This window comes from Rhinolophus sinicus, linkage group LG01 (assembly GCF_036562045.2).
Source record: "Rhinolophus sinicus isolate RSC01 linkage group LG01, ASM3656204v1, whole genome shotgun sequence".
Taxonomy (NCBI): domain Eukaryota; kingdom Metazoa; phylum Chordata; class Mammalia; order Chiroptera; family Rhinolophidae; genus Rhinolophus; species Rhinolophus sinicus.
Genome location: NC_133751.1, coordinates 107,464,199 through 107,490,343, shown reverse-complemented (window position 1 = coordinate 107,490,343; position 26,145 = coordinate 107,464,199). Strand labels below are relative to the sequence as shown.

General features: G+C 36.6%; 1 protein-coding gene across 4 annotated transcripts in view; it reads right to left on the bottom strand.

Annotated features, from left to right (window-relative positions):
• The window catches only part of GK5 (glycerol kinase 5), a 91,064-nt gene that overhangs the window by 44,442 nt on the left and 20,477 nt on the right, over window positions 1–26,145 (bottom strand). For all 4 annotated transcript variants that reach the window (XM_019753590.2, XM_074334064.1, XM_074334071.1 and 1 more), the window contains 3 exons: window positions 14,354–14,447; window positions 9,948–10,079; window positions 5,216–5,291 (listed from right to left, as the gene is read on the bottom strand). In XM_019753590.2, coding sequence (XP_019609149.1) covers window positions 5,216–5,291; window positions 9,948–10,079; window positions 14,354–14,447 — 302 coding nt within the window. The remainder of the gene's footprint in view (window positions 1–5,215; window positions 5,292–9,947; window positions 10,080–14,353; window positions 14,448–26,145) is intronic.

Here is a 26,145-nt window from a genome sequence, read left to right as displayed (position 1 = left end):
GTGCACCAGGGCTCCCTTTTCTCCACATCCTTGTCAGCACTTGTTGTTTGTTGGTTTATTGATCATAGACACACTGACAGGTGAGGTGATATCTTGTTGTGGTTTTAATTTGCATTTTCCTGATTATTAGTGATGTTGAGCATCTTTTCATATGTCTGTTGGCCGTCTATATGTCCTCTTTGGAGAAATGTCTACTCAGGTCCTCTGCCCATTTGTTAATTGTTTGTTTTTCTGCTGTTGAGTTGTATGTGTTTTTTACAGATTTTGGATATTAACCCCTTATCAGATATATCACTGGCAAATATCTTCTCCCATTCAGTAGGTTGTCTTTCTGTTTTGTTGATGGTTTCCTTTGCTGTGCAAAATTTGAGTTTGATGTAGTCCCATCTGATTATTTTTTCTTTCGTTTCCCTCGTTCGAGGAGATGTATCAGTAAATATATTCTAAGGGTAACAGTCAGAGTTTACTGCCTATGTTTTCTTCAAGGAGTTTCATGGTTTCAGGTTTTACATTTCAGTCTTTAATTCATTTTGAGTTTATTCTCAAATGAGTAAGAAGGTGGTTCAGTTTCATTTTTTTCATGTATTTGTCCAGTTTTTCCAGCCCCATTTATTGAATAGACTGTTTTTACACCAATGTATATCCTTGCCTACTTTGTCATAGATTAAATGACCAAATAGATGTGGATTTATTTCTGGGGTCTGTATTCTTCTCCATTGACCTATGTGTCTGTTTTGATGCCAGTACCATGCTGTTTTAATTTCTATGGCCTTGTAGTATAGTTTGATATCAAATACCTCCAAATTTGTTCTCCTTTTTCAAGACTGCCATGGCTATTCAGGGTCTTTTACGGTTCCACATAAATTTTAGGATTATTTGTTCTAGTTCTGTGAAAAACACCATTGGTGTTTTCATCAGGATTGCACTGAATCTATAGATTGCTGTAGGTAATATGGATATTTTAATTATATTAATTCTTCCTATTCACGAGCAGAGTATTGGCTTCTACTTTTTTGTATCCTCTTCAATTTCTTTCTGCAGTGTCTTATAGTTTTGCGACAACAGGTCTTTTGCTTCCTTGGTTAAAATTATTACTAGGCATTTTTTTAATGTAATTGTAAAAGGGATTTTTCCCTTAATATCTTCGTTATTGATGTTTAAAAATGTAACCAATTTCTGAATATTAATTTTGTATCCAGCTACTTTACTGAATTCATTTATCAGTTCTAATAGTATTTTGGTGGGATCTTTGGGGTTCTCTATATGTATCATGTCATCTGTAAATAATGACAGTTTTACTTCTTTCTTTCCCATCTGGATGCCTTTCAATTATTTTTTGTATCTGATTGCTGTGGCTATCCCAGTACTATATTGCATAAAGTACTATGATAAAGGTGGACATCCTTGTCTTGTTCCTGATCATAAGGAGAATGCTTTTAGCATTTCTCCACTTAGCATTATGTTAGCTGTGGGTGTGTCATATATGGCTTTTATTATGTTGAGCCATGTTCCCTCTATTCCCACTTGGCTGAGGGTTTTTATCATAACTGGATGCTGGATTTTGTCAAATTCTTTTTCTGCATCTATTGATATATGATTTTTATCCTCAATTTTGTTTATGTGATGTAGCACGTGAATTGATTTGCAGAGAGTGAACCAATCTTGCATACCAGGAATAAATCACACTTGATTATGGTGTGTAATCATTTTAATGTATTGCTGAATTCAGTTTGCTAATGTTTTATTCAGGATTTTTTTATCTGTGTTCATCAGGGATATTGCCTATAGTTTTGTGCTTTTTTGTAATGTCTTTGTCTGGTTTTAGAATGAAGGTAATGGTGGCTTCATAAAATCAGCTTGGGAGCCTTCCCTCCTCTTGAACTTTTTGGAATATGAGTAGTCTGAGAAGAATACGTGTTAATTCTTCTTTGAATGTTTGGCAAAACTCACCTGTGAAGCCATCGGGTATAGGACTTTTGTTTGTCAGAAGCCTGTTGATTACTGATTCGATTTCGTTAGTTGTAATTGGTCTGTTCAGATATTCTTGATTCAGCCTTGGAAGGTCTATGTTTCTAGGAATTTATCCATTTCTTCCAGATTATCCAATTTGTTGGCATAAAATTGCTCATAGTATTTTCTTAAAATTGTTTGTATTTCAATGGTGTCCATTGTCATTTTTCCTCTTTCATTTCTGATTTTATTTGGGTCTTCTCCTTTTCTTGATGAGTCTGGTTAAAGGTTTATCAATTTTATCTTTTCAAAAAACCAGCTCTTGGTTTCCTTGATCTTTTGTATTGTTTTTTAACCTCTATTTTATTTCCGCTCTGGTCTTTATTACTTCCTTCTTTCTACTCACTTTGGGCTTTGTTTGCTGTTCTTTTTCCAGTTCCCTTAAGTGTAAAGTTAGATTACTTATTTTAGATTTTTTATTTCCTTCTTTTTTTTTATTGGGGTGACAATAGTTAGTTATATAGGTTTCAAGTGTACAATTCTGTAATACATCATCTATATATTACATTGTGTGTTCACCACCCAGAATCAGTTCTCCTTCCATCACCATATATTTGATCCCATTTAGCCTCATCAACCACCCCCTCCCCGCTTACCCTTTGGTAACCACATTTCTTGAGGTTGGTCTGTATTGCTATGAATTACCCTCTTAGGAATGCTTCCATTGCGTCCCACTGATTTTTGGTTGCTGTGGTTTCATTTTCATTTGTCTGAAGGCAGCTTTTGATTTCTTCCTTGATCTCAGTGTTAATCCATTCTTTGTTGAGTAGCACGTTATTTAGCCACATGTGTTCATGTGTATTTTTTAGGATTTTTTTTTTGTAATTGATTCCTAGTTTCATACAATTATAATCAAAGAGGATGCTTTATATTATTTCAATCTTCTTGAATTCATCGAGACTTGTTTTGTGGCCTAACGTGGTGTACCTTGGAAAATGTTCCATGTGCACTTGAAAAGAATGTATATTCTGCTCCTTTGGGGTAGAATGCGCTAAAAATATCAATTAAATCCACCTGGTCTAGTGTGTCACTTAAGGACACTGTTTCCTTGTTGATTTTTTGTCTGACTGATGTATTCGTTGATGTCAATCGGGTGTTAAACTCCCCTATTATTGTATTACTGTCGAACTCTCCCTTTACGTCAGTCAATATTTGCTTTATATATTTCAGTGCTCCTGTGTTGGATGCATAGATATTTGCTAGGGTTATGTCCTCTTGTTGGACTGACCCCTTTATCATTATGTAATGTCCCTCTGTGTCTCTTATTATAGTCTTTGTTTTAGTCTGTTTTGTCTGATATAAGTATTGCTACTCCAGTTTTTTTCCATTGCCATTTGCATAAAATATCTTTTTCCATCCCTTTACTTTCAGTCTATGTCTTGCAATCTGAGGTGGGCCTTTTGTAGGCAGCATATGTATGGTTCTTCTTTTTTATCCATCCAGCTACCCTATGTCTTCTGATTGGAGTATGTAATGCATTTACATTAAAAGTGATTATTGATAGGTACATAGCTATTGCCATTTTATTATTTGTATTTTTTATCTTTTTTTGTTTGCTTGTTTTCCCCCTTTTTTCTTAAAGAACTCCCTTTAATATTTCTTGTAATAATGGCCTGTTGGTACTGAATTCCTTTAGCTTTTTCTTGTTCGGGAAGCTTTTGGGCCCACAGATCCCCAAGAGCCACCCACGAAAGGCTGCAGAATAAGCTGGGGCTGAGTGCCTGCCAGTGAAAGTTTCCCAGGCCACTGTGGCCATCCGCTGCTGTAAAAGTGTCCTGTACCTTTTGAGGCAAGGCTGGCCACCCAGGAGCTGAGAGTGTCCCTAGCTATGCTGTACCAGGTGGGTGGGATCCCAAGGAGTCACCAGGGTGGGGCACACATGGAGTTCACCAGGCCAATGTGGTCTCAGATTTGGCCCTGTGGGGGAGGGTTCAACACAGCAATGATGGTGCCTACCTGTAGGCTACATGTGAGACAAGCTCCACACAGGAATAATGAATGGCAGCTATCCCTCCAGCCCTCACCATGAAACCACACAATTGTCTTTCCCTGTATGTCTCTGCCACCTATCAAGTTGCCACCTCTCAGCCAGAGCCCAGGGTAAGTGCTTGCAAGAGAGAGAGTCCGTGCACAGGACCTTTAAGAGGATGTCTGGGTTTCCAGCCACTTTCCATCTCACCAAGAAGGATAGAATCCCCACTGCCAGATGTTATGCAGACTCCTCTTCCGGACTCCTGAGCTGGGGAGCTGGGTATGGGGCTGGGACACTTCACTCTTCAGGTGGGACCTCTGCTGCTGAGATGTCTATCTTGGTGCTCAACCACTACCTATAAGCTTGGGGTCAGCCCGTTTCACGTCTCCACCCTTCCTACCAGTCGCAACGTGGCCTTTTTTTTTAAAGGAGGGCACAGCTCACAGTGGCCCAAGTGGGGCTCGAACCAGCAACTCTGGTGTTATTAGCACCACGCTCTAACCAACTGACCTAACTAGCCACCCCTTTGGCCTCTTCTTTATATCCTTAGTTATAGGGGTTCTGTTCAGATAGTCTTCAGATGGTTCTTGAGGTCCACTGTTCTATAATTTACTTGTAATTTTAATGTGGTCATGGGAGGCAGCAGACAGTGTTTACCTATTCCACCACCTCGACTCTCTTCCTTCCCAGAGATGCAATGTTATACCCAGCAGACAAGTGAAAGATTTGGTATTGAACTCAAATTTTAGTACTCTTGAAATTAAGCCAGTTTCTCTGTCTTATATTTGAGGTTTCATCACAATTTAAAAATTACCCTCCCTTCCAAAAAAACTGAAATTAATCTAGGTTTACTACCGTGTTTCCCCTAAAATAAGACCTAACTGGACCATCAGGTTTAATGCCTCTTTTAGAGCAAAAATTAATGTAAGACCAGGTCTTATTTTCTATAAGACTCAGTATAATATAATATAATATAATATAATATAATATAATATAATATAATACTGGGTCTTATATTAATTTTTGCTCCAAAAGATGCATTAGAGCTGATGGTCTGGGGCTAGGTCTTATTTTCAGGGAAACACGGTATAATGTGTAGTTCCTAGGGTACCAAATGGCAGTATGTCTGAAATATGGGAAGGAACAAAAAAGTAACTTCTACTATTTTTAGGTAAATCATTTCTATCAGTGAAATTTCAGTTACTTGAGACAGACCTATCAGATCATGTTTACCTTTTGTGAGCTTATGTAACAACCACGTATCAATAGTCCCAAAGCAGCAATTTTCTTCTTCAATTGCCTTTTGCACCTTGAAAACACAACAGCACAGAATAAGTTCAAAACGGCTAAATTATTAAGTGCACTATTAAGTGCTGGTCAGTAAATACAATATAATCCCATGTATGATAAAATTAATATATGTACATAAAGTAACAATTTGTAGAATATATCCCAAATGGGTCTAAGCAATTACTATAGGGTATGAAATGCTTCTGTTTAAACCAAACATGTGTTACTTTTGTGATGAAAAACAAAGTATATACATTTTTTTAGTTCAGAGTTACAAATATGTCTAAATATAAATAGCCTAAAACAGGAGATGACACACAATGGCCCATAAGTCAAATCTAGCCCATTGTCTCTGTACAGCAAGTTAAGAATTGTTTTTAAATTTTTTATTGGTTAAAAAGAAAAAGAACAAGAATACTTTGTGACACATGAAAAGTATACGAAATTCAAATTTCAGTGTCCATAAAAAAGTTTTACTTGAACACAGCTATGCTTATTTGTTTATGTATTATTTATACCTGCTTTCACACTACAATGGCAGAGTAGTTGTGATAGAAACCTTATGGCTTTCAAAACCTAAAATCTACAGAAGAAAATTTACCAAACCTAGTGTAAAGCATCAAAAATATCAAAACCTCTTTAAATTAGCTAATAGAGAAACTGAAATGCTTGTTAAGATATTATTAACATACTGGAAAGCAATTCCCTAAGTCATACTTTATCACCTCTCCAACTCTTATTTGTCCTTCAACACTAACATTTCCTGGCTTTGTCCAACCCAGCACTCTGCGTATATCTTCCACAAAGCCATTATCTCACAGCATCATTACTTCCCTACTAGACCCTAAGCTCTTTAAGGACATTCATTTTTATAACCCAACACCGAGGAGGATTCCTGGCTTATAGTAGATGTTAATAAAAGAGCTTGATAAATATATAACCGAGATAAAAAGAACAGCAAATGAAGATATTTAAGGAATCATTATATTTTAACAGTAGAAAGCATCAATAAAATGAAAACGCATGACATGGGTTAAAGAAAAAGAAGTCATTTGCAGATTATTTATAACAAGTATTTTGAAGACTCCATTCAAGTGTTATACCTCTTAAATAATGGAGCGCTTAAAGTCATGTTATTATATTCAAACTCTTCTGAAATTTAGAAATTGTGATTCTAAAATTTGTTCCACATTAGACAAAGGTTAATGTGTATTTCAGTGAGTAGCACAATACCTGCCTGGTAGTAAGTTCGTTTGTTCACAAAAAATATTTCAGAGTCAGGCCCTCTGATAAGCAGTAGGCCCCTGTAAGACTAGGAAGACATACAGTAGATATCAGAGCTTCCTAAAGTAGGAGGACCAAGGTCAATCCTTCTTGCATTGGGTTAAGACTCCAAATGGCTCTACCCTAGCAGTAAGGGTAAACTAGAAAGCAGGCTCTCACAGGAACTGCAACTCAGCTTTGAATCATCTCAATCATTAAATTGGATTGAGATAATCCTGAAACCTAAAAGAATAGAAGAAACAAACATAAATCCTATCCAGAGCAACACAGTATTATGTTAAGGCACTCATAATTTCTACAGACAATTTTACAAATACAATGTCTAGTTCATATATACATACATACATATAAATAAATAACCAGGCGAACCAAACTTTTCAAGTTTCATATATTAAATATGTACAGCTTTTTGTATGTCAATCATACCTCAATAAATTGGTTTAAAATTTTTAAAAACCAATGAAGTCACCAGGCATATGAGCAAACAAGAGAACATGGAAAAAACAAGGGAGAAAGTCTGTGGAGATTACAGATATTGGAATTAATAGTCATGGGCTTTAAAATACCATGATTATTACATGAAAAAAATTCTAGAACTAAAAAATTAAAAACTTAATGGCTGGGTTTTAACAAGGCATTAGAAACAACTGAAGAGAGAATAATAGATTTGGAAGACAGGTTAGAAGAAAATATCCAGAATAAAGTACATACAGACAAAAGATGGAAAATATGTAAAATAGAGTGAGAGATTAAAGAAAATTTAGCGAGAAGGTCTAATATACATGTAATTAGATTTTCAGAAGGAAAGAAGATAAGGAGAATGGAGCAGAAATTACATTTGAAGATAATGGCTGAGAAATTTTCAAAATCAACAAAAAGATATCAACAAATGAATTCAAGATGCCCTACAAACCCCAAGTAGTGGCCACACCTAGACAACAGGTGTTTGATAAGTTCCGTACCCATTCATAATAAAAAAAAGTATTAGCAAACTAGGAAAAGTGGAGAATTTCCTTAATTTGATGAAGGATATCTAAAGAAAACTGACTACAAAGTCATACTAACTTGTGAAATGTAGAAAGCTTTTTTTCCAAAATAAGGAATGAGAAAAAGATGTTTGTGTTCATCCCTTCTAGTCAATATATCCTAGAGGTCCTTGTCAACGCAAAGAAGAGAAATAAAAGTAAAGTCTATTTCCACATCATGTTATTAGGAATTACAAATTAAACCAATGAGATACTACTTCACACCTATTAGAATGGCTGAAATTCAAAACACTGACATCACATGTTAGCAACAGAAACTCTCATTCATTGTTAGTAGGAATGCAAAATGGTACAGCCACTTTGGAAGATAGTTTTGCTATTTCTTACAAAACTAAACATACTACTACCAGATGATCTAGCAATTACACACCTAGGTATTTACCTAAATGAGTTGAAAATGTATGTCCATACAAACAAAATCTGTACACAAATGTTTATAGCAGCTTTATTCATAATTGCCAAGAATGGGAAACAACAAGGTACCCTACCCTTCAATAGGTGGCTGTATAAACAAACTGTGACACATACAGACAATGAAACACTAATCAGTGGTAAAAAGAAATGAGCTATCAAGCCACAATTAGACGCAGAGAAGTCTTTAATACATACAGCTAAGTGAAAGAAGCCAGTCTAAAAAGGTATATACTGTATGATTCCAAAATATGACATTCTGGAAAAGGTAAAACTAGAGACACAGAAAAACATCAACTGTTGCCAGGGGTTCAAGAGTAAGGGGAGAGAGATGAGTAAGTGAAGCACAGAGGATTTTTAGGGCAGTGAAACTATTGTGTATGATACTGTGATGGTAAATACACTACATTAGTAATACTTAACAATAACATGTCAATCTTGGTTCAGCAATTGGAACAAATGTGCCACATTCGTGCAAGATGTTAATAATAGGAGAAACTGCTGGAGGTTGGTAGATGGGAACTCTATGGACTTTCAGCTCAGTGTTTCTATAAACCTAAAATGCTCTAAAGATTAAAATCTAATTTTTTACTGGACAAAAGATTTATACATGTTGTCTATATCTTGACACAGTATCAGCAGTTTCTATATTTCTAGGGAAATTTCCATTTTATCTAAATTATGTAATTTGTTGGCATATACTTGTTCATATTATTTCCTTATTATGCCTTTTATTTGTGATGTTGGAATTAGTGTTCTCTCTTTCATTCATAATTTTAGTTATTTGGGTCTTTCTCTATTTAATCTTTGTCAGTATAGCTAATCTTTCTAAACCAATTTTTGGTTGGGTTAATTTTTTCAATTGTTTTCCTATTCTTTATTTCATTAAATTTCACTTTACTCTTTATATTTTTTTCCTGTACTTGCTTTGGTTTTAGTTCGCTCATCTTTTCCCAGTGTCTTAAGGTAGAATTTTAGATTTTTAAAAAATATATAGTCTCTATATGTAATAAAATCTTGCTATAAATTTCCCTTACCTCTTTAGCTGCATCACATTTTGGTATGTTTTGTTTCCACTTTAACTCAACTCAAAGTATTTTCTAATTTCTCTTGGGATTGCTTCTTTTACCCATTGGAGATTTAAAAATGCATTTTTTAATTTCCACATAGTTTTGAACTTCCCAAACTTCTTTCTGTTACTTATTTCTAATTTCATTCTTTTGTGGTCAGAGAAATACTTTGTATGATTTTAGTCCTTTTAAATTTATTGAGGCTTGTATTATGGTGTAGCATATAGTTTATCTTAGAGAATGTTCCATACTTACTTTGGAAGAATGCATAGCCCCAAACTAGAAATAACTCAAATGTAGATGAACAGAATGGATAAATGGATAAATAAACTATGGTAAAATCATGTATTGCACACTAAATAGCAATGAAAATATGAGGACATTTTTATACACAAGATACGTATATTTCACACATATAATGTTAACCAAGAAGAGTCAAACATAAAAGAATAACACTATATGATTCCATTTATACAAAGTTCAAAAACATCCAGGCAAAACTAAAGTATAGTGCTGAAGAAGAAATATACAAATTGTAAAAGTAGAAAGAAAATGTGATATACAGTATCAGTGTTCTAGTTCTTCATTCAAGTAGAGTTACACAGATGATTGCTCCTCAATATATTACTGAGTGGTACGTTTTTACTGTTCATTTTTCTGTATGTGTCCTGATTCACAATAAAAGGGTTTAAAATAATAAACTAGGTAAGGATTCCTTGTCTTCCAGCCCAATATGTGGTGGTACTTAATTTTCCTTCAAATAATCGAATTACTATCCTTATTCCTGGGATCTTCCCCATAGTTTTTCTGTGTGCATGCATGCACACGCGCGCAAACACACGTACACACACAGTCTTTTCTTACCTCAACCAGGTTCTGTAAAATCCAGGCCAATCTCAAAGAAACATGCTGGGTTGTGAAAGTGAACAAACTGGCTGCTAAAAATCGTTTACTTCTAGTGAAAAAGTGAAGCATTCGGCAGGAACTGTGTATTAGCTATTTAAAAAAATATTTAAGGAAAATGCATTTAATGGTGTTTGATGTTCCTATATTAATTCTATACACATACAAGCAAACCCAATAACAAACAAGTTATTTAACTACTTATAAAGTGTTCTCAAGACAAGAAAATAAAGTAGGCTCAAGTATTTATAAAAGTCTTTTTAAAATATTTTCTATCCCTTTACCTAGTTTTAATTATGGAAATGAAGGGAGAGAGTCAAGGGAAAAGGCTATATTTCTATTAGAAACATATTTTTAATAAGTTAGTATTAATCCAGGAAAGAATTTCCCCTACATTTTAAGTACTTAAAATTTTGGATGTGTGACTTTAATACTATTTATACTTATCTAACGATCAAAGATGAACCATACACAATTTAAAATTTACTTGTTAATAAGCAATATCTTTAATTAAAAAAAGGCTTACACAGAAAACAAGCTTTGAATTTCAAAGTTTGTAAGACATACTTAAAAAAAAAAAAAAAAAAAGCCTTATCCTGCTGCCTACTAGAAGGATTCAGAGGGACAATACGACTTTTGAAACTGATGTTTTACAAAATAGTCACTTACGGAGAATTTACCCACTTCTTGCATTTTTCTATTCTTCCCCATCCTGCTCCCAAAAAGAAATTTAAAGATTTTGGTTTATTTATTAAAAACAATAATATGAATTTACTTTACTTTCATTTTTAGCATAACATGTTAACCAAGAAAATGTGCAGACTTAGTTTTCTTTATAGTTCAGTCATTTCTTTTGAACAATGAGCCTCATTTTAATTTTTTAACTTTTTTTGGTGAGAACATTTAAAGTTCCACTCTATTAGCAAATTTCAATTATACGATACAGTGTTATCAACTATAGCCATTATGTTATACATGAGATCCTCTGACCTTATTCATTCTATAACTGGAAGTTTGTACCCTTTTAACTTCATTTTACCTGTTCAGAGCTCAAACCTTCTGCATTTCTTTATATTTTACATTATTTATTAAAACATAAGACTTTTTAAAAGTTTTTAAAGTGGCCACCCATAATCCTTCTGATTATATGTTAACAAATGCCTCAAACTGAAATATGCTCTTCCTCCCTAAACACACCATATTTTTCTCTGTAAAAATTAGAGTGAGGATCCTTCCGGAACCTTCTGTTAAAATGTATACACCTTGGGCGGTGGGGCATTGGGTACACAAAAAGAATTAAGCCTTCTCACACTAGTACTTTTAGTCAATATACACACAATTTTCCCTGTTGTTCACAAATTTAACATATTTATTGATTTCCTTCTATGTACCAAGGACTGTGCTAGCCCTTGAGAAAACAGTGAATACTACAGGCAGAATCCCTGCCTTCCTTAAATTTACATTCCAGTGGAAAGAGACAGACAAATAAGTAATCAAATCAACAGATGAGATCATCTAAAAAGATAATAATTGTAGAAGGAATCGCTATTTAATGTACCACCAAAAAAAAAAAAAATCCTGCCAGTTAAATTACGATATAATGCTAAGATATAATTAATGGTTCAAAATGCATCCTTATTTCAAAGATGTTAAAATGAGAAAAATGTTTGTCTTATAACTCATACATTGCTGGCTAGAATGTATGTGGTACAGCCATTCTGGAAAACAGTTTGGAAATTTCTCACGAGCCATGCAATTACCATAAGACCTAGCAATTATATTCTTGGGGTATTTATCCCAGATAAATGAAATTTTATGTTCACACAAAATTCTGTTTATAACAACTTTATCTGTAACAGCCAAAAACTGGAGTCAGCACAGATGTCCTCCAACAGGTAGGATTATCTACACCACTGAACAACTCAGCAATAAAAAGGAACACGCTATTGATACATGGAACAACTTTGATTCTCCAGAAAACTACACTAAGTGAAGGAAGCAAATCCCCAAAGATCTTATACTGCATGCTTCTATGTATATCACATCTTTTAAATGAGAAAAATTTTGAATGGAGGACAGATTAGTGCTTGCAAGGAGCTGGGGATGGAAGCAGGTGGGGAGACGCACAGGAGAGAGATGGGCTTGGTTATAAAGAGCAGCACAAGGGGTCCTTGAGTGATGGAACTGTTGAGTGTCTTGACTGTGGTGCTGGATACAGGAACACATGAAAAGCTGTATAAAAATGAATACACACACGCACACAAGTAAAACTGGGGAAATCTGGGTAAGAGCTATGGATTGTGTTCATGTCAGTATGTTAGCTGTAACATTACACTGTAGTGTTATAAAACATTACCATTGAGAGAAACTACAAAGTGTATAAGGGATCTCAGTATTCTTTCTTGGAACTGCAGGTGACTTTACAATTTCATTGATTAAAATTTCAATTTAAAAGATGTGTTTCAGAATCTTTGATTTTGATAGAAATAAAAGACAGTGAGACAGAGACTGGATGGGGGTTGGGGGTCTACTTTAAATAGGATGGCAGGTAAGGGCTCCCAGAGAAGGTGACATGAAAAATGACAAAGATCCATCCATGATAGCAGAAGGCATCTCTTCCAGGTACGAGGGCCTAAGGTGGCAAAAGGTTTGGGTGTTACAAGAATGAGAGTAGGCTGGCTGAGCTGGGGCTTGATCCTTAGCAGCTTCAGGGAGAAGGGGTCTGGGAAGTGGTCAGAGCTGCAGACAGAGCCAAACCATGGTCATGAGTAGCGGTATTTATGCTAAAAGCAAAAAGAAGACTTAGCAACCAGTAGGCAAGAAGCAGAACCACAGGGAAAGGAAGCATGGGTGCCTGGGGACAGGAGAATAATGGTAGCCGATTATTTCACCATTCTGCTTGTGGCCAGTCTTGGCTAAATTAATGACTTTGGTGACAGCGCAGGAACACATACCCTAAACATTTCCGAGAGCCTCAATAAATAAACCACCGTGTTTACCCAAAAATAAGACATAGCTGGACAGTTAGTCTAATGTGTCTTTTGGAGCAAAAATTAACATAAGACCTGGTCTTGTTTTACTATAACACCGGGAATATAATATAATATAATAAATATAATATAATATAATATAATATAATATAATATAATATAATATAATATAATATAAATATAAATATAAATATAAATATAAATATAAATATAATACCGGGTCTTATATTAATTTTTGCTCCAAAAGACGCCTTAGAGCTGATTGTCCAGCTGGGTCTTACTTTCGGGGGGACGCGGTGTAAGCACCTGGGCAGGGAGGACTGCAGGGTAGGCTTCCTTTCAAAGGAATAAAATATCTCATTGGCTGACTTAAGGAATTAGTCATGATTTAAGGAACATTTGCTATATTGACCTATTAAAAACTAAAAATAGACATTAAGGTAAAAAAAATTACACATTATAAACAGCATAATTTAAAATTGTCCCATTCAAGATTCATGACTTTTCCTTACAACCACTTTCCACTCCCTTAAATGCTGTGTCTTTCCAGGAAACAGCACCTCTCAGCATTCAGCCTCACAAGTTATTAAAACAAGGTGCATTTTTACATATTAAACAGAAAAGAAAATCAGTGTGTGTGTGACATTATGGCAAAAGTGTTTCACTCATGCACTGCTGTCATATTCTGTAATATATTCATGTTTGTTTTTCTATACAATTACTATCTCCAAATACTTATCAAGTAAAACTGATGCCCCTGACACTGCCCCATGCACCGACTGTACATGTGCCCGAGCTAAGAAGGCATTCAACTGTGTGACATTAGAAGCAATATGCAGTATTGATAGTAACATCAACTGGTTTCGCCAGTTGAGGAGCTGGGAAACTGCCCCTGATTTAGTAATCCCCCACCGGGTAGCGAGATGAAGCGGCTGCTGTCACTGCCATCGTCATCGTCGTTGGCAAGCATCACATTAAGAGCATGTGGAGATGAGCTAGTTATCTATGTCAATATATATTCTCCACTTCTATAACAAAATTGATGAAATGCAGATACTGTTGTACCTTTTCTGGGCATAGTCTGTATTTTTTCCATTTCCCCATGAATGGAAATATGAATTCTCACTAACACGTGAATCTCTGGTCTACCCCAAACCTCAGGACTTCCTGAAGTGTAGTGGATAAGTACTTAAGTCTATCACATATGCTTTTGGGTACCTACTACTAAATTTCACTCATGTGGGAGTGTTCATGTGTGTATTCTCTTCTTAATGTCCAAAAACAGCATAAGTAGGTGATTATACAATTAAGTCTATAGTTAAGGGACATTTACAGGACAAACAGTAATATCCAAATTGCAGAGAAGAAAAAGATTACCTTCATTATAAGAGAAGTATTCCATGATTTTACAAGTTCAATAGCTCTTAGGTCTTGCCAAGTAATGAAGTTATGAAAATGCTTGCCTGTTTTCCTAAGAAAGATGAAAACATTTTGAAATGCAATATATCAAAGACTATAATATATAAAATATCTGCCACAAAACAATACTAGAGAGCAAATTGTAACTTCAAAGTATGGTTTAATTTTATGGGACTTTCCAAATGCCTTTCTTCTCTTTGATTTTATAAATTGAAGATACTTTATAATGATTATTATGGGATATAGAGTATGAAATTTTAGATTAGATTTTATCCAAAAAGATACTCTTTTTGAAGCACTACAATGTGTATTCTTAAAAAAAAAAACAAAAAAAAACAAAACCAAAAAAAGCTAATGAAATAGAGACCAAAAAAACAATACAAAAGATCAATGAAACCAAGAGCTGGTTTTTTGAAAAGATACACATAATCGACAAACCTTCAGCCAGACTCATCAAGAAAAAAAAGAGAGAGAACTCAAATTAATAAAATCAGATGGAAGGAGAACTAACTCTGGGTGGTGAACACACAGTGTGATATACAGATAATGTATTACAGAATTGTACACCTGAAACCTATGTAACTTTACTAACCATTGTCACCCCAATAAACTTTAATTTAAAAAAAAGAAACTTGAAAAAAAAGAAATAAAAGAGAAGTGATAACAGACACCACAGAAATACAAAAAATTTTAAGAAATACTACGAGCAGCTATATGCCAATAAATTAGACAATATGGAAGAAATGAATAATTTTCTGGAAGCACACAAACTTCCAAGGCTGAGTCAAGAAGAAATGGAAAATCTGAATAGATTGATTACTGCCAGGGAAATTGAATCAGTAATCAACAAGCTCCCAACAAACAAAAGCCTTGGACCAGATGGTGTCATGCAGGGACTCAGCTTCTGCTCCCTGCACTAGAACGCAGGACATGGTGAGGCCAAAAAGGAACACCCACAGAGCCATGGATAGGGGGTTCATACCACTATATTCTCGCTGGCGGCTGGGTTAGATTTATAGGAAGCAGGATCCACATGATCTGTGATCTGCCTTCTGCTTCTCTGCCAATCAACTAACCTCCTTGCCGGCGTAGCCACAGCAGTTATATTAGTAAGTAATGGCTAACCGTTAACAGCTGATGGCCAGCCAGCCACAGCGGATGACCATCTGATTACAGCTGATGGCCATATAATAACTGAGCCAGCACCTTTCCACATGGGGCCGAGAGCCTGGAAACTGCTCTCTGGGACTCCATCCCTACAGATGGCTTTACCAAATGGTGAATTTTACCAAACATTCAAAAAAAGAATTGTGGGGACAGAGCCCCAGGGAGCAGTTTCCAGGCTCTCGGCCTTGCGTGGAAAGGTGCTGGCTCGGGTAGTAAATGGCCATCAACTGTGATTGCATGGCCATCAGCTGTGGCTAGTTGGCCGTCAGCTGTAACCAGTGAGCCATTGGCCACTAATATAACTGCTGTGGCTACGCTAACAGAAAAATGGGGGCTAGCAAGAAGATGGTGGCTGAGCCTGCAAGCGGTGCAGTGAGGGTTGCAAACGGTGCGGCTCCTGCTTCCTGTGTCTCCAAACCAGCCGCCAGCGAGAATATAGTGGTGTGACTCCCCTACCTATGGCTCCGTGGGTGTTCCTTTTTGGCCTCCCCATATCCTGTGTTCTTATGTGGGGAGCGGGAGCTGACACCCCGCATGACACCCCGCGTGACAGAATTATCAACTATTCTCCTCAAACTATTCCAAAAAATCCAGAAGGAGGGAAGGCTCCCAAACTCTTTATATGAGGCCACTATCACCCTGATCCCAAAACTAGACAAAAACATTACAAAAAAAAGAAAACTATAGGCCGATATCCCTAATGAACATAGATGTAAAAATACTCAACAAAATATCAGCAAGCCAAATTCAGCAATACATTACAAAGATCACTGTCATGCGGGAGACCCTGCTCGCTGCGCCATTTGTAATGCAGGGCGGCCTGCGGGGTCTCAGCTCCCGCTCCCCACACAAGAACGCAGGACACGGTGAGGCCAAAAAGGAACACCCACGGAGCCATAAGTAGGGGAGTCATACCACTATATTCTCTCTGGCGGCACTATACTCTCACTGGAGGCTGGATCCACACTGTCCGCAACCAGCCATCCTAACTGCAATCCGTGCTTGCCAGCCCAGCCACCATCTTCTTGCTAGCCCCCATTTTTCTCTTTCTGCTAGCGTACCCACAGCAGTTATATTAGTGGCTAATGGCTCACTGGTTACAGCTGACGGCCAACTAGCCACAGCTGATGGCCATGCAATCACAGTTGATGGCCATTTACTACCTGAGCCAGAAGCTTTCTCTGAGGCCGAGAGCCTGGAAACTACTTTCTGGGGCTCTGCCCCCACAATCATACACCACGATCAAGAGGGATTCATTCCTGGTATGCAAGGTTGGTTCACTATCCACAAATCAATTAACGTGATACACAATGTTAACAAAAATGGAGGATACAAATCATAGGATCATATAAATAGATTCAGAAAAAGCACAGAATCCAGCAGCAATTTATGATAAACACTCCCAGCAAAGTGGGAATAGAGGTAACATATCTCAACATAATAAAGGCCATATATGACAAACCCACAGCTAACATCATACTCAATGGGGAAAAGCTGAAACCTTTCCCCTTAAGATCAGGAACAAGACAGGTTGCCCCCTTTTACCACTTTTATCAACATAGTTATGGACGTTCTAGCCACAGCAGTCAGAAAAAGAAATAAAAGGCAGGGTGGCTGGTTGGCTCAGTGGTTGGAGCATGGTGCTCATAATTCCTAATTGCTGGTTCGATTCCCACATGGACCAGGGAGAGACAACGGCTTGAACTTGGAGCTGCGCTGCCAGTAGGAAGCCAGTTTGCTCAGTGGTTAGAGCCCAGTGCTCATAACACCAAGGTTGCCGGGTCGATTCTAGTTTGGAGAGTGCAGCCAGTAAGCTGAGGCCTCCACAACTAGATTGAAAACGACTTGACATGGAGCTGATGGGTCCTGGAAACACACACTGTCCCCCAATATTCCACAATTAAAAAAAAGATAGACAGAAAGAAAAGGCATCCAAATTGGAAAGGAGGAATTAAAATTGTAATTATATGCAGATGACATGATACTCTATAGAGAGAACCCCAAAGACTGAACCAAGAAACTATTAGAGCTGATAAATGAATTTAATAAAGTAGCAGGATACAAAATTAATATTCAGAAATTAGTTGCATTTGTATACACCAGTAACAAATTCTCAGAAGAAGAAATTAAGAAAATAGTCCCTTTTATAATTGCTTCAAAAACAATAAAATACTAGAAATAAATTTAACCAGAGAAGTAAAAGACCTCTACTCAGAAAAATTATTACTGAAGAGAGAAATTAAAGAAGATACAAATAGACGGAAACACATACCGTGCTCATGGACAGGAAGAATATAGTTAAAATGTCCATACTACCTAAGGCAATATATAGATTCAACACAATCCCTATTAAATTACCAGTGGCGTTTTTCACAGAACTAGAACATATAATCCTAAAATTTATATGGAACCAGAAAAGACCCTGAATAGCGATGGCAATCTTGAGAAATAAGAACAAAGTGGGAGGTATCAAGCTACATGACATCAAAACATACTACAAGGCCGGGCCGGCCCGGTGGCTCAGGTGGGTTAGAGCTCCGTGCTCCTAACTCCGAAGGCTGCCGGTTCGATTCCCACATGGGCCAGTGGGCTCTCAACCACAAGGCTGCCAGTTCAATCCCTCGAGTCCCGCAAGGGATGGTGGGCTCCGCCCCCTGCAACTTAGATTGAACACGGCACCTTGAGCTGAGCTGCCGCTGAGCTCCGGGATGGCTCAGTTGGTTGGAATGCATCCTCTCAACCACAAGGTTGCCCTTGAGCTGAGCTGCCGCTGAGCTCCCGGATGGCTCAGTTGGTTGGAATGCGTCCTTTCAACCACAAGGTTGCTGGTTCGACTCCCGCAAGGGATGGTGGGCTGTGCCAACGGCAACTGGACCTGGAGCTGAGCTGTGCCCTCCACAACTAAGACTGAAAGGACAACAACTTGAAGCTGAATGGCACCCTCCACAACTAAGATTGAAAGGACAACAACTTGACTTGGAAAAAACAGGCCTGGAAGTACACACTGTTCCCCAATAAAATCCTGTTCCCCTTCCCCAATAAAATCTTTAAAAAAAACAAAACAAAACACATACTATAAGGCCATAGTAATCAAAACAGCATGGTATTGGAATGAAAACTGACACAGAGATCAATGAAATAGAATAGAGAGCCCAGAAATAAATCCATGCCTATATGGTCATCTAACCTACGACAACAGAAGCAAGAATTTGCATTGGGGTAAAGACAGTTTATTCAATAAATGATGCTGGGAAACCTGGACAGACACATGCAAAACAATGAAGCTGAACCACCTCCTTACGCCATAAACAAGAATAAATTCAAAATGGATTAAAGACTTAAATGTAAGATCTGAAACCATAAAACTCCTAGAAGAAAATGTAGGAAGTAAATTTGCAGACATTACTCTTAGTTGTATTTTTACTGATACATCCTCTCAGACAAGGGAAGTAAAAGAAAAAATAAATATATGGGATTACATCAAACTATAAAGTTTTTTCACAGCAAAGAAAACCATCAATAAAACAAAACGGCAGCTTACTGAATGGGAGAAGATATTTCCCAATGACACATCTGACAAGGAGTTAATATCCAAAATTTATAAAAACTCATACAACTCAACAACAAAAAAAAGCAAACTACCCAATTAAAAAATGGGCAGAGGACATGAAGAGACATTGCTCTAAAGAGGACATACAGATGGCCAACAGTCATATGAAAAAATGCTCAACCTCACTAATCATTAGAGAAATGCAAATAAAAACCACAATGAGATACCACCTCACCCCTGTCAAAATGTCTATCATCAATAAATCAGCAAACAAGTGCTGGCGAGGATGTGAAGAAAGGGGGACCCTTGTGCACTGTTGGTGGGATTGCAGATTGGTGCAGCAACTATGGAAATCAGTATGGAGGTATCTCAAAAAATTGCAAATGGAACTACCTTATGACCCAGCAATTCCACTCTTGGGTATCTATCCAGAGAAATCCAAATAGCTAATTCAAAAAAATTTATGCACCCCTATGTTTATTGCAGCACTATTCACAATAGCCAAGACATAGAAACAACCGAAATGCCCATCGGTCGATGACTGGATTAAGAAACTGTGGTATATTTATACAATGGAGTATTACTCGGCCATAAAGAAGAATGAAATCTTACCAATGCAATGATGTGGATGGACCTAGAGAACATTATGCTAACTGAAATAAATCAGACAGAGAAAGACAAATACTATATGATCTCCCTTATATATGTACTCTAAAGAATAGAATAAATGAGCAAACTAAACAGAAATAGACTCAGAGATATAGAGAAGAAACTGATGGTTGCTAGATGGGAAGGGTATGGGGATGGGGGAGAAGGTGAGGGGAATAGAAAGTACAAATTAGTAGCCACAATATTGCCACGGGGATATGAAATACAGTTTGGGGAATATAATCAATAATGTTGTAAAGATTTTGTAGGTGTCAGATAGGCACACGTCTTATTAGGGAGATCACTTCAGGGATGGCATAGATACCTGACCACTGCACTGTACACCTGAAGCTGATGCTGAATGATAGTGAATGTTAACTATAAATATAAATATAAATAGTCACGGGATGTGGAGTACAGCATAGGTAATAGAGTCAATGGAATTGTAACAGCTACATACAATGTCAGAGGGGTAGTAGATTGGGGAATGGGGGGGTCAACACTTTGTGAGGGGTGTAAATGTCTAACTAGTACATTGTTTTGTACACCTGAAACTAATAAAAACAAAAACTAATGAAAAGACCTTTAATGACTTGCCTATACACTTTTAAAGCAAGATAAAGAAGCCAGTGCTGTCCCCTTTGGTTGTATTTACCTTGAGGTACACAATCAGATGCAAGCCTCTGTGCCTACAGGCGAGCTGAAGTATTGCCATTTCTACATCTCTCAGCCACTGGCAGCCTACCAGGCTTACCAAAATTGGTCCAATAAAAAGAAATTCAACAAACTCTAGGCCAATACTACAATAAAAGTACAGAACTAAGAAATACAGTAGAAATAAATGATTTTTTTCCTTTGAGGAAGCCTACCCTGATAGCTATTAATTTTCAACATCCAACTGAGGCTTGCTTTCTACTCCATCTTGTGTGTGAATTTAACCATGTTCAATTCCCAAGACTGTCACTTCCCACTCTTATTAAGTAGTTCACACCCATGGTCACATCCTTCACTTTATTAACTGGAAACCTTCTACCACTGAAATTCTAACAGTCCAATATATCAGTCAACCCATCTAGCAATTACAGTCATGGGTTGCTTGACAACAGGGATTTGTTCTGGGAAATGTGTCATTAGGTTTCATCATTGTGTGGACATCACAGAGTGCACTTACACACACCTAGATGGTACAGCCCACTGCACGCCCAGGCATATGGGATAGACTACTGCTCCTGGGCTACAAGCCTGTACAGCATGGTACTGTACAAAACAATATGAGATTAAAGCCAGCACAAGAGATAAAAAATGATGCAATCAAGAGATGCGGTAAATAGGAGGTGTACGAGGCTGCTGCAGGCTGACACAGCATACTGTTTTACAGTGAACTGTTTTTTGCAAGTAGAAAGAGTACACTCTAAAAAATGATGAAAAGTATAGTAAGTATATAAACCAGTACCAGTCATTTATTACCATTATCAAGTATTATGTACTGTACCTAATTGTATGCACTATACTTTTATACAACTGGTAGCACAGTAGGTTTACACCAGCATCACCACAAACTCCAGAGTACCATGTTTTGCTAAGATGTTAATGATGGCGATGACGTCACCAGGCGATAGGAATTTTTCAGCTTTATTATAATCTCATAGGACCATCATCGTATATGCAGTCCATTGTTGACCAAAATGTCATTATGTGGCGCATGACTCTATTTCAGTTCTCTCGATTTTACTCCCTAAATATCTTCCCTTCAAAGACACCGCAACTTTTAATCCCTCAAACATACACTTTTCCGTTTACCAACCCCTTCTAGGCTTACTCAATTTCCGATGGTCTACCATTTTTATTAAGAATTTGCCTTCTCTCTCTCTATTTTTGTAATTGTGGTAAAATATACATAACATGAAATGTACCATTTTAGCCATTTGTAAGTGCACAATTCAATGGCATGCAGTACATTTCACAATGCTATGTAACTATTACTACTGTTTCCAGATACTTGGGTTGTTTCCACCTTCTCGCTATTGTGAACAATGACACTGTAAACATTGCTGTACAGTATCTGTTCCCAATTCCTTTGGGTATGAACACGGTTAGAATTTCTCGGTTATATGGTAATTCTGTTTAGTTTTTGTGGAACTGCCAAACTGTTTTTCATAGCAGCTAGACCATTTTACATTCTGACAACCAAAATATGAAAGTTCTAGTTTTTCCACACCCTCACCAACATTAATTTCCGTTTTGTAAGTTATAGCAATCCTAGTGGGTGTGAAGTGGTTTTTACATCATTGTGGTTTTGATTTGTTATTCCCCAAAGACTAATGATAGTGAGCATTTTTCATATGTTTATAGATTGTTTGTATATTATCAAGTCCTTTGTCCATGTAGGAATTGGGTTATTTGGGCTTTTTGTTGAGTTGTAGTTCTTTGTATATTGTGGATATTAACTCTTTATCAAATACATGATTTGCAAATATTTTTTTCCCATTTTATGAGGTTTTTTTTACTCTTAATTGTCTTTTTTGTTTTTCATCTTTATTAATGGGAATCACATCATTCACCTACATCATAAACATGTCACTTCCTTTTGCTTTAGTGATCCAGTCACCACTGTGATTAATACAAATCAGAGAAGCGAATTTCCTATTGTTTTAGTCCTCAATCTTAGATGCAATTACAAACCAAACATTCTAAGAACACACCTTCCATAATACATGTTGCAGTCAGTTTTTAGAAATCTAACTGCAGATGTGAGATATCAATGACTGTAAATTTTCTCAGACATTTTTAATATGCAAATTGCACACTATCTCAAAATAATTCCAACATGGTTTTATTTCTTATTATTTATGATTAAATTTAGGGCAATTTTTCTACTTTGGAAAGTTCTAATGATTAAGAAAAGTAGAGAAAAAATAGTCATCATTAATACATGAAACTATCTTAATAGTATTCTTTAATGTACAAAAGTTTTTAATTTTGATGAAATCCAATTTATCTATTTTCTTTTGTAAGCTGTGCTTTTGAGCCATTTTAAAAATCACTGCTAAATCCATGGTCATGAAGACTTTCTTCTGTTTTCTTTTAAGTGTTTAATAGTTTTACTTTTAAATTTAGTCTGACTCATTATGTGAGGTAATTTTTGTATATTGTGGAAAGTAAGGGTCCAACTTCATTTCTTTGCATGTGGATATCCAGTTTTCTCGCATCATTTGTTGAAAAAACTGTTCTTTCCCTAATGCCTGGTCCCCGCACCTTTACCTAAAATTAGTTGACCATTGTATTAGTTTGCTTGGGTGACCATAACAAAGTATCACAAACTGAGTGGCTTAAAACAATAGCAATTTGTCTCACACAGTTCTGGAGGCTAAAAGCCAAGGTGTTGACAAGACCATACCATACTCCCTCTGAAACCTGTAAAGGAATCCTTCCTTGCCTCTGCCTAATTTCCGGTGGTTTGCAGCAAACTTTGGCATTCCTTGGCTTATAGATGCATCACTCCAATACTTCGTCACATGGCATTCTTTTTGCATCTGTATTCACATGGTTGTCTTCGCATGAGAACACCAATCACACTGGATTAGGAAGCCACCCTACAACATTATGAGTCACCTTAACTAATTACATCTGCAATGACCCTATTTCCAAAGGTCATGTTTTGAGGTATTGCATTTTCGTATTGGGTTAATTCCCTTAAATCTCCCTTACTCCTAAATTTGAGATTATTGAGTCAAAGACAGTTTCCCAGCTCCTCAACTGGCAAAACCAGTTGATGTTATTATCAATAACAGTATTTGATGTTACTATCAATGCTGCATATTGCTTATTTGAATACTTCTAATGTCACACAATTAAATGCCTTCTCAGCTCGGGCACACATACAGTCGGTGCATGGGGCAGTGTCAGGGGCATCAGTTTTACTTGATAAGTATTTGGAGATAGTAATTGTATAGAAAAACAAACATGAATATATTACAGAATATGACAGCAGTGCATGAATGAAACACTTTTGCCATAATCTCACACACACTGACTTTTTGCTAGTTTAATACATAAAAATGCACCTTGCTTTAATAATGTGTGAGGCTGAATGCTGAGAGGTGCTGTTTCTCGGAAAGACATAGCAGTTAAGGGAGTGGAAAGTGGTTGTAAGGAAAAGTCATGAATCTTGAATGGGACAATTTTAAATTATGCTGTTTATAATGTGTAATTTGTTTTACCTTAATGTCTAATTTTAGTTTTTAATAGGTCAATGTACAAACATTCCTTAAATCACGACTAATTCCTTAAGTCAGCCAGTGAGATATTTAAAACTTCTATTCCTTTGAAAATTAATGAGGTACTTCTAGACATCTGATTTTTGCATTCCTCAAAAATGGCTGATTTTTCCTGGTGAGGGCTGGACTGTCATTTTGTGCCTTTTCCAAGCTATGTTTTTGCAAAGTGTGTATTCCTTGTTGTGTGGTCACTGAAGTTTCTGAAACTTCTGTCATCTCTGTGATCAGCTAGCAACCTGACAGATTTTCTGTGTGTGTGGGGGTGTGTTTGTGTGTGTTTTGTTTTTCAATTGCAGTTGACATTCAATATATTAGTTTCAGGTGTACAGTATAGTGATTAGACATTTACATAACTTACGAAGTGATCTCCCCAGTAAGTCTAGTATCCGTCTCACACCATACATAGTTATTACAATATTATTGACTATATTCTCTATGCTGTACTTTACATCCCCGCGACTATTTTGTAACTATCAGTTTATACTTCTTAATCCTTTCACCCTTTTCACTCAGCCCCCCAAACCTCCTTCCCATATGGCAATCTTCAGTGTGTTCTCTGTATCTAGGATTCTGTTTCTGTTTCATTTGTTTATTTTGTTCTTCAGATTCCACATATAAGTGAGATCATATGGTATTTGTCTTTCTCTGACTTATTCCAGGTGGCATAATACCCTCTAGGTCCATCCATGTTGTCATAAATGTAAGATTTCCTTCTTTTTATGGCTGAGTAATGTTCCATTGTACATATATACCACCTCATCATTATCCATTCAACTATCAATACACACAGGTTGCTTTCATATCTTGGCTATTGTAAATAATGTTTCGTTGAACACGGAGATGTGTATTTTTTCAAATCAGCATTTTGGATTTCTTCAGATAAATATCCAGAAGTGGAACTGCTGGGTCATAAGGTAGTTCTATTTTTAATTTTTTGAGGAAACTCCATACTGTTTTCCATAGTGGCTACACCAATTTGCAATCTCACCAACAGTGCACAAGGATTGGTGCACAAGGGTTTTCTCTACATCTTTGCCAACACTTGTTGTTTGTTGATTTATTGATGATAGCCATTCTCACAGGTGTGAGGTGATACCTCATTGTGGTTTTTATATGAATTTCTCTGACGATTAGGGGTATTGAGCATCATTTCATGTCTATTGGCCATCTGTGTGTCCTCTTTGGAGAAATGTCTATTCAGGTCCTCTGCCAGCTTTTAATCATGTTGTTTATTTTTTGGTGTTGAGTTGTATGACTTTTTTATATATTTTAGATATTAATCCATTATTGGATGTGTCATTAGTGATATCTTCTCCCAATCAGTAGGTTGTATTTTTGTTTTGTTAATGGTTTCCTTCTCTTTTTAGTTTGATGTAGTCCCATTTGTTTATTTTTTCATTTGTTTCCCTTGCCTCAGGGGAGGGAAACAAATGAAAAAAATTAAAAATGGGAATATATATATGAGCAATGTCAGAGAGTTTACTGCCAGTGTTTTCTTCTACAAGATTTATGGTTTTGGGTCTTATACAGTGGTCTAATTTAATTATTTTGCATGTATCTGTTCAGCTTTCCCAACACCATTTATTGAAGAGACTGTCTTTACTCCACTGTATATTCTTGCCTCCTTTGTCATACACTAATTGACCATATAGCTGTGGGTTTATTTCTGGCCTCTCTATTCTATTCCATTGAACTATGTGTCTGTTTTTATGCCAAAAATACTATGCTATTTTGATTACTACATAGCCTTGTAGTGTAATTTTTTAAATTAGTTTCAGGTGTACAAAGCAACATAATAGTTAAGACACTTACAACCCTCACAAAGTGTATAATTTCATATCAGGTAGCGTGACTCCTCCAGCTTTGTTCTTCTTTTTCAAGATTGCTGTGGCTATTCAAGGTCTTTTATAGTTCTATATAAATTTTAGGATTATTTGTTCTAGTTCTGTGAAAAGTGCCATTGGTATTTTGATAGGGATTGCACCAAATCTGTAGATTGCTTTGGGTAGTGTGGACATGTTAGCAATGTTGATTCTCCCTACCCATTTATTTGTTTCTCCTTCAGTTTCTTTCTTCAACATCTTATAATTTTCCAAGTACAGGTCTTT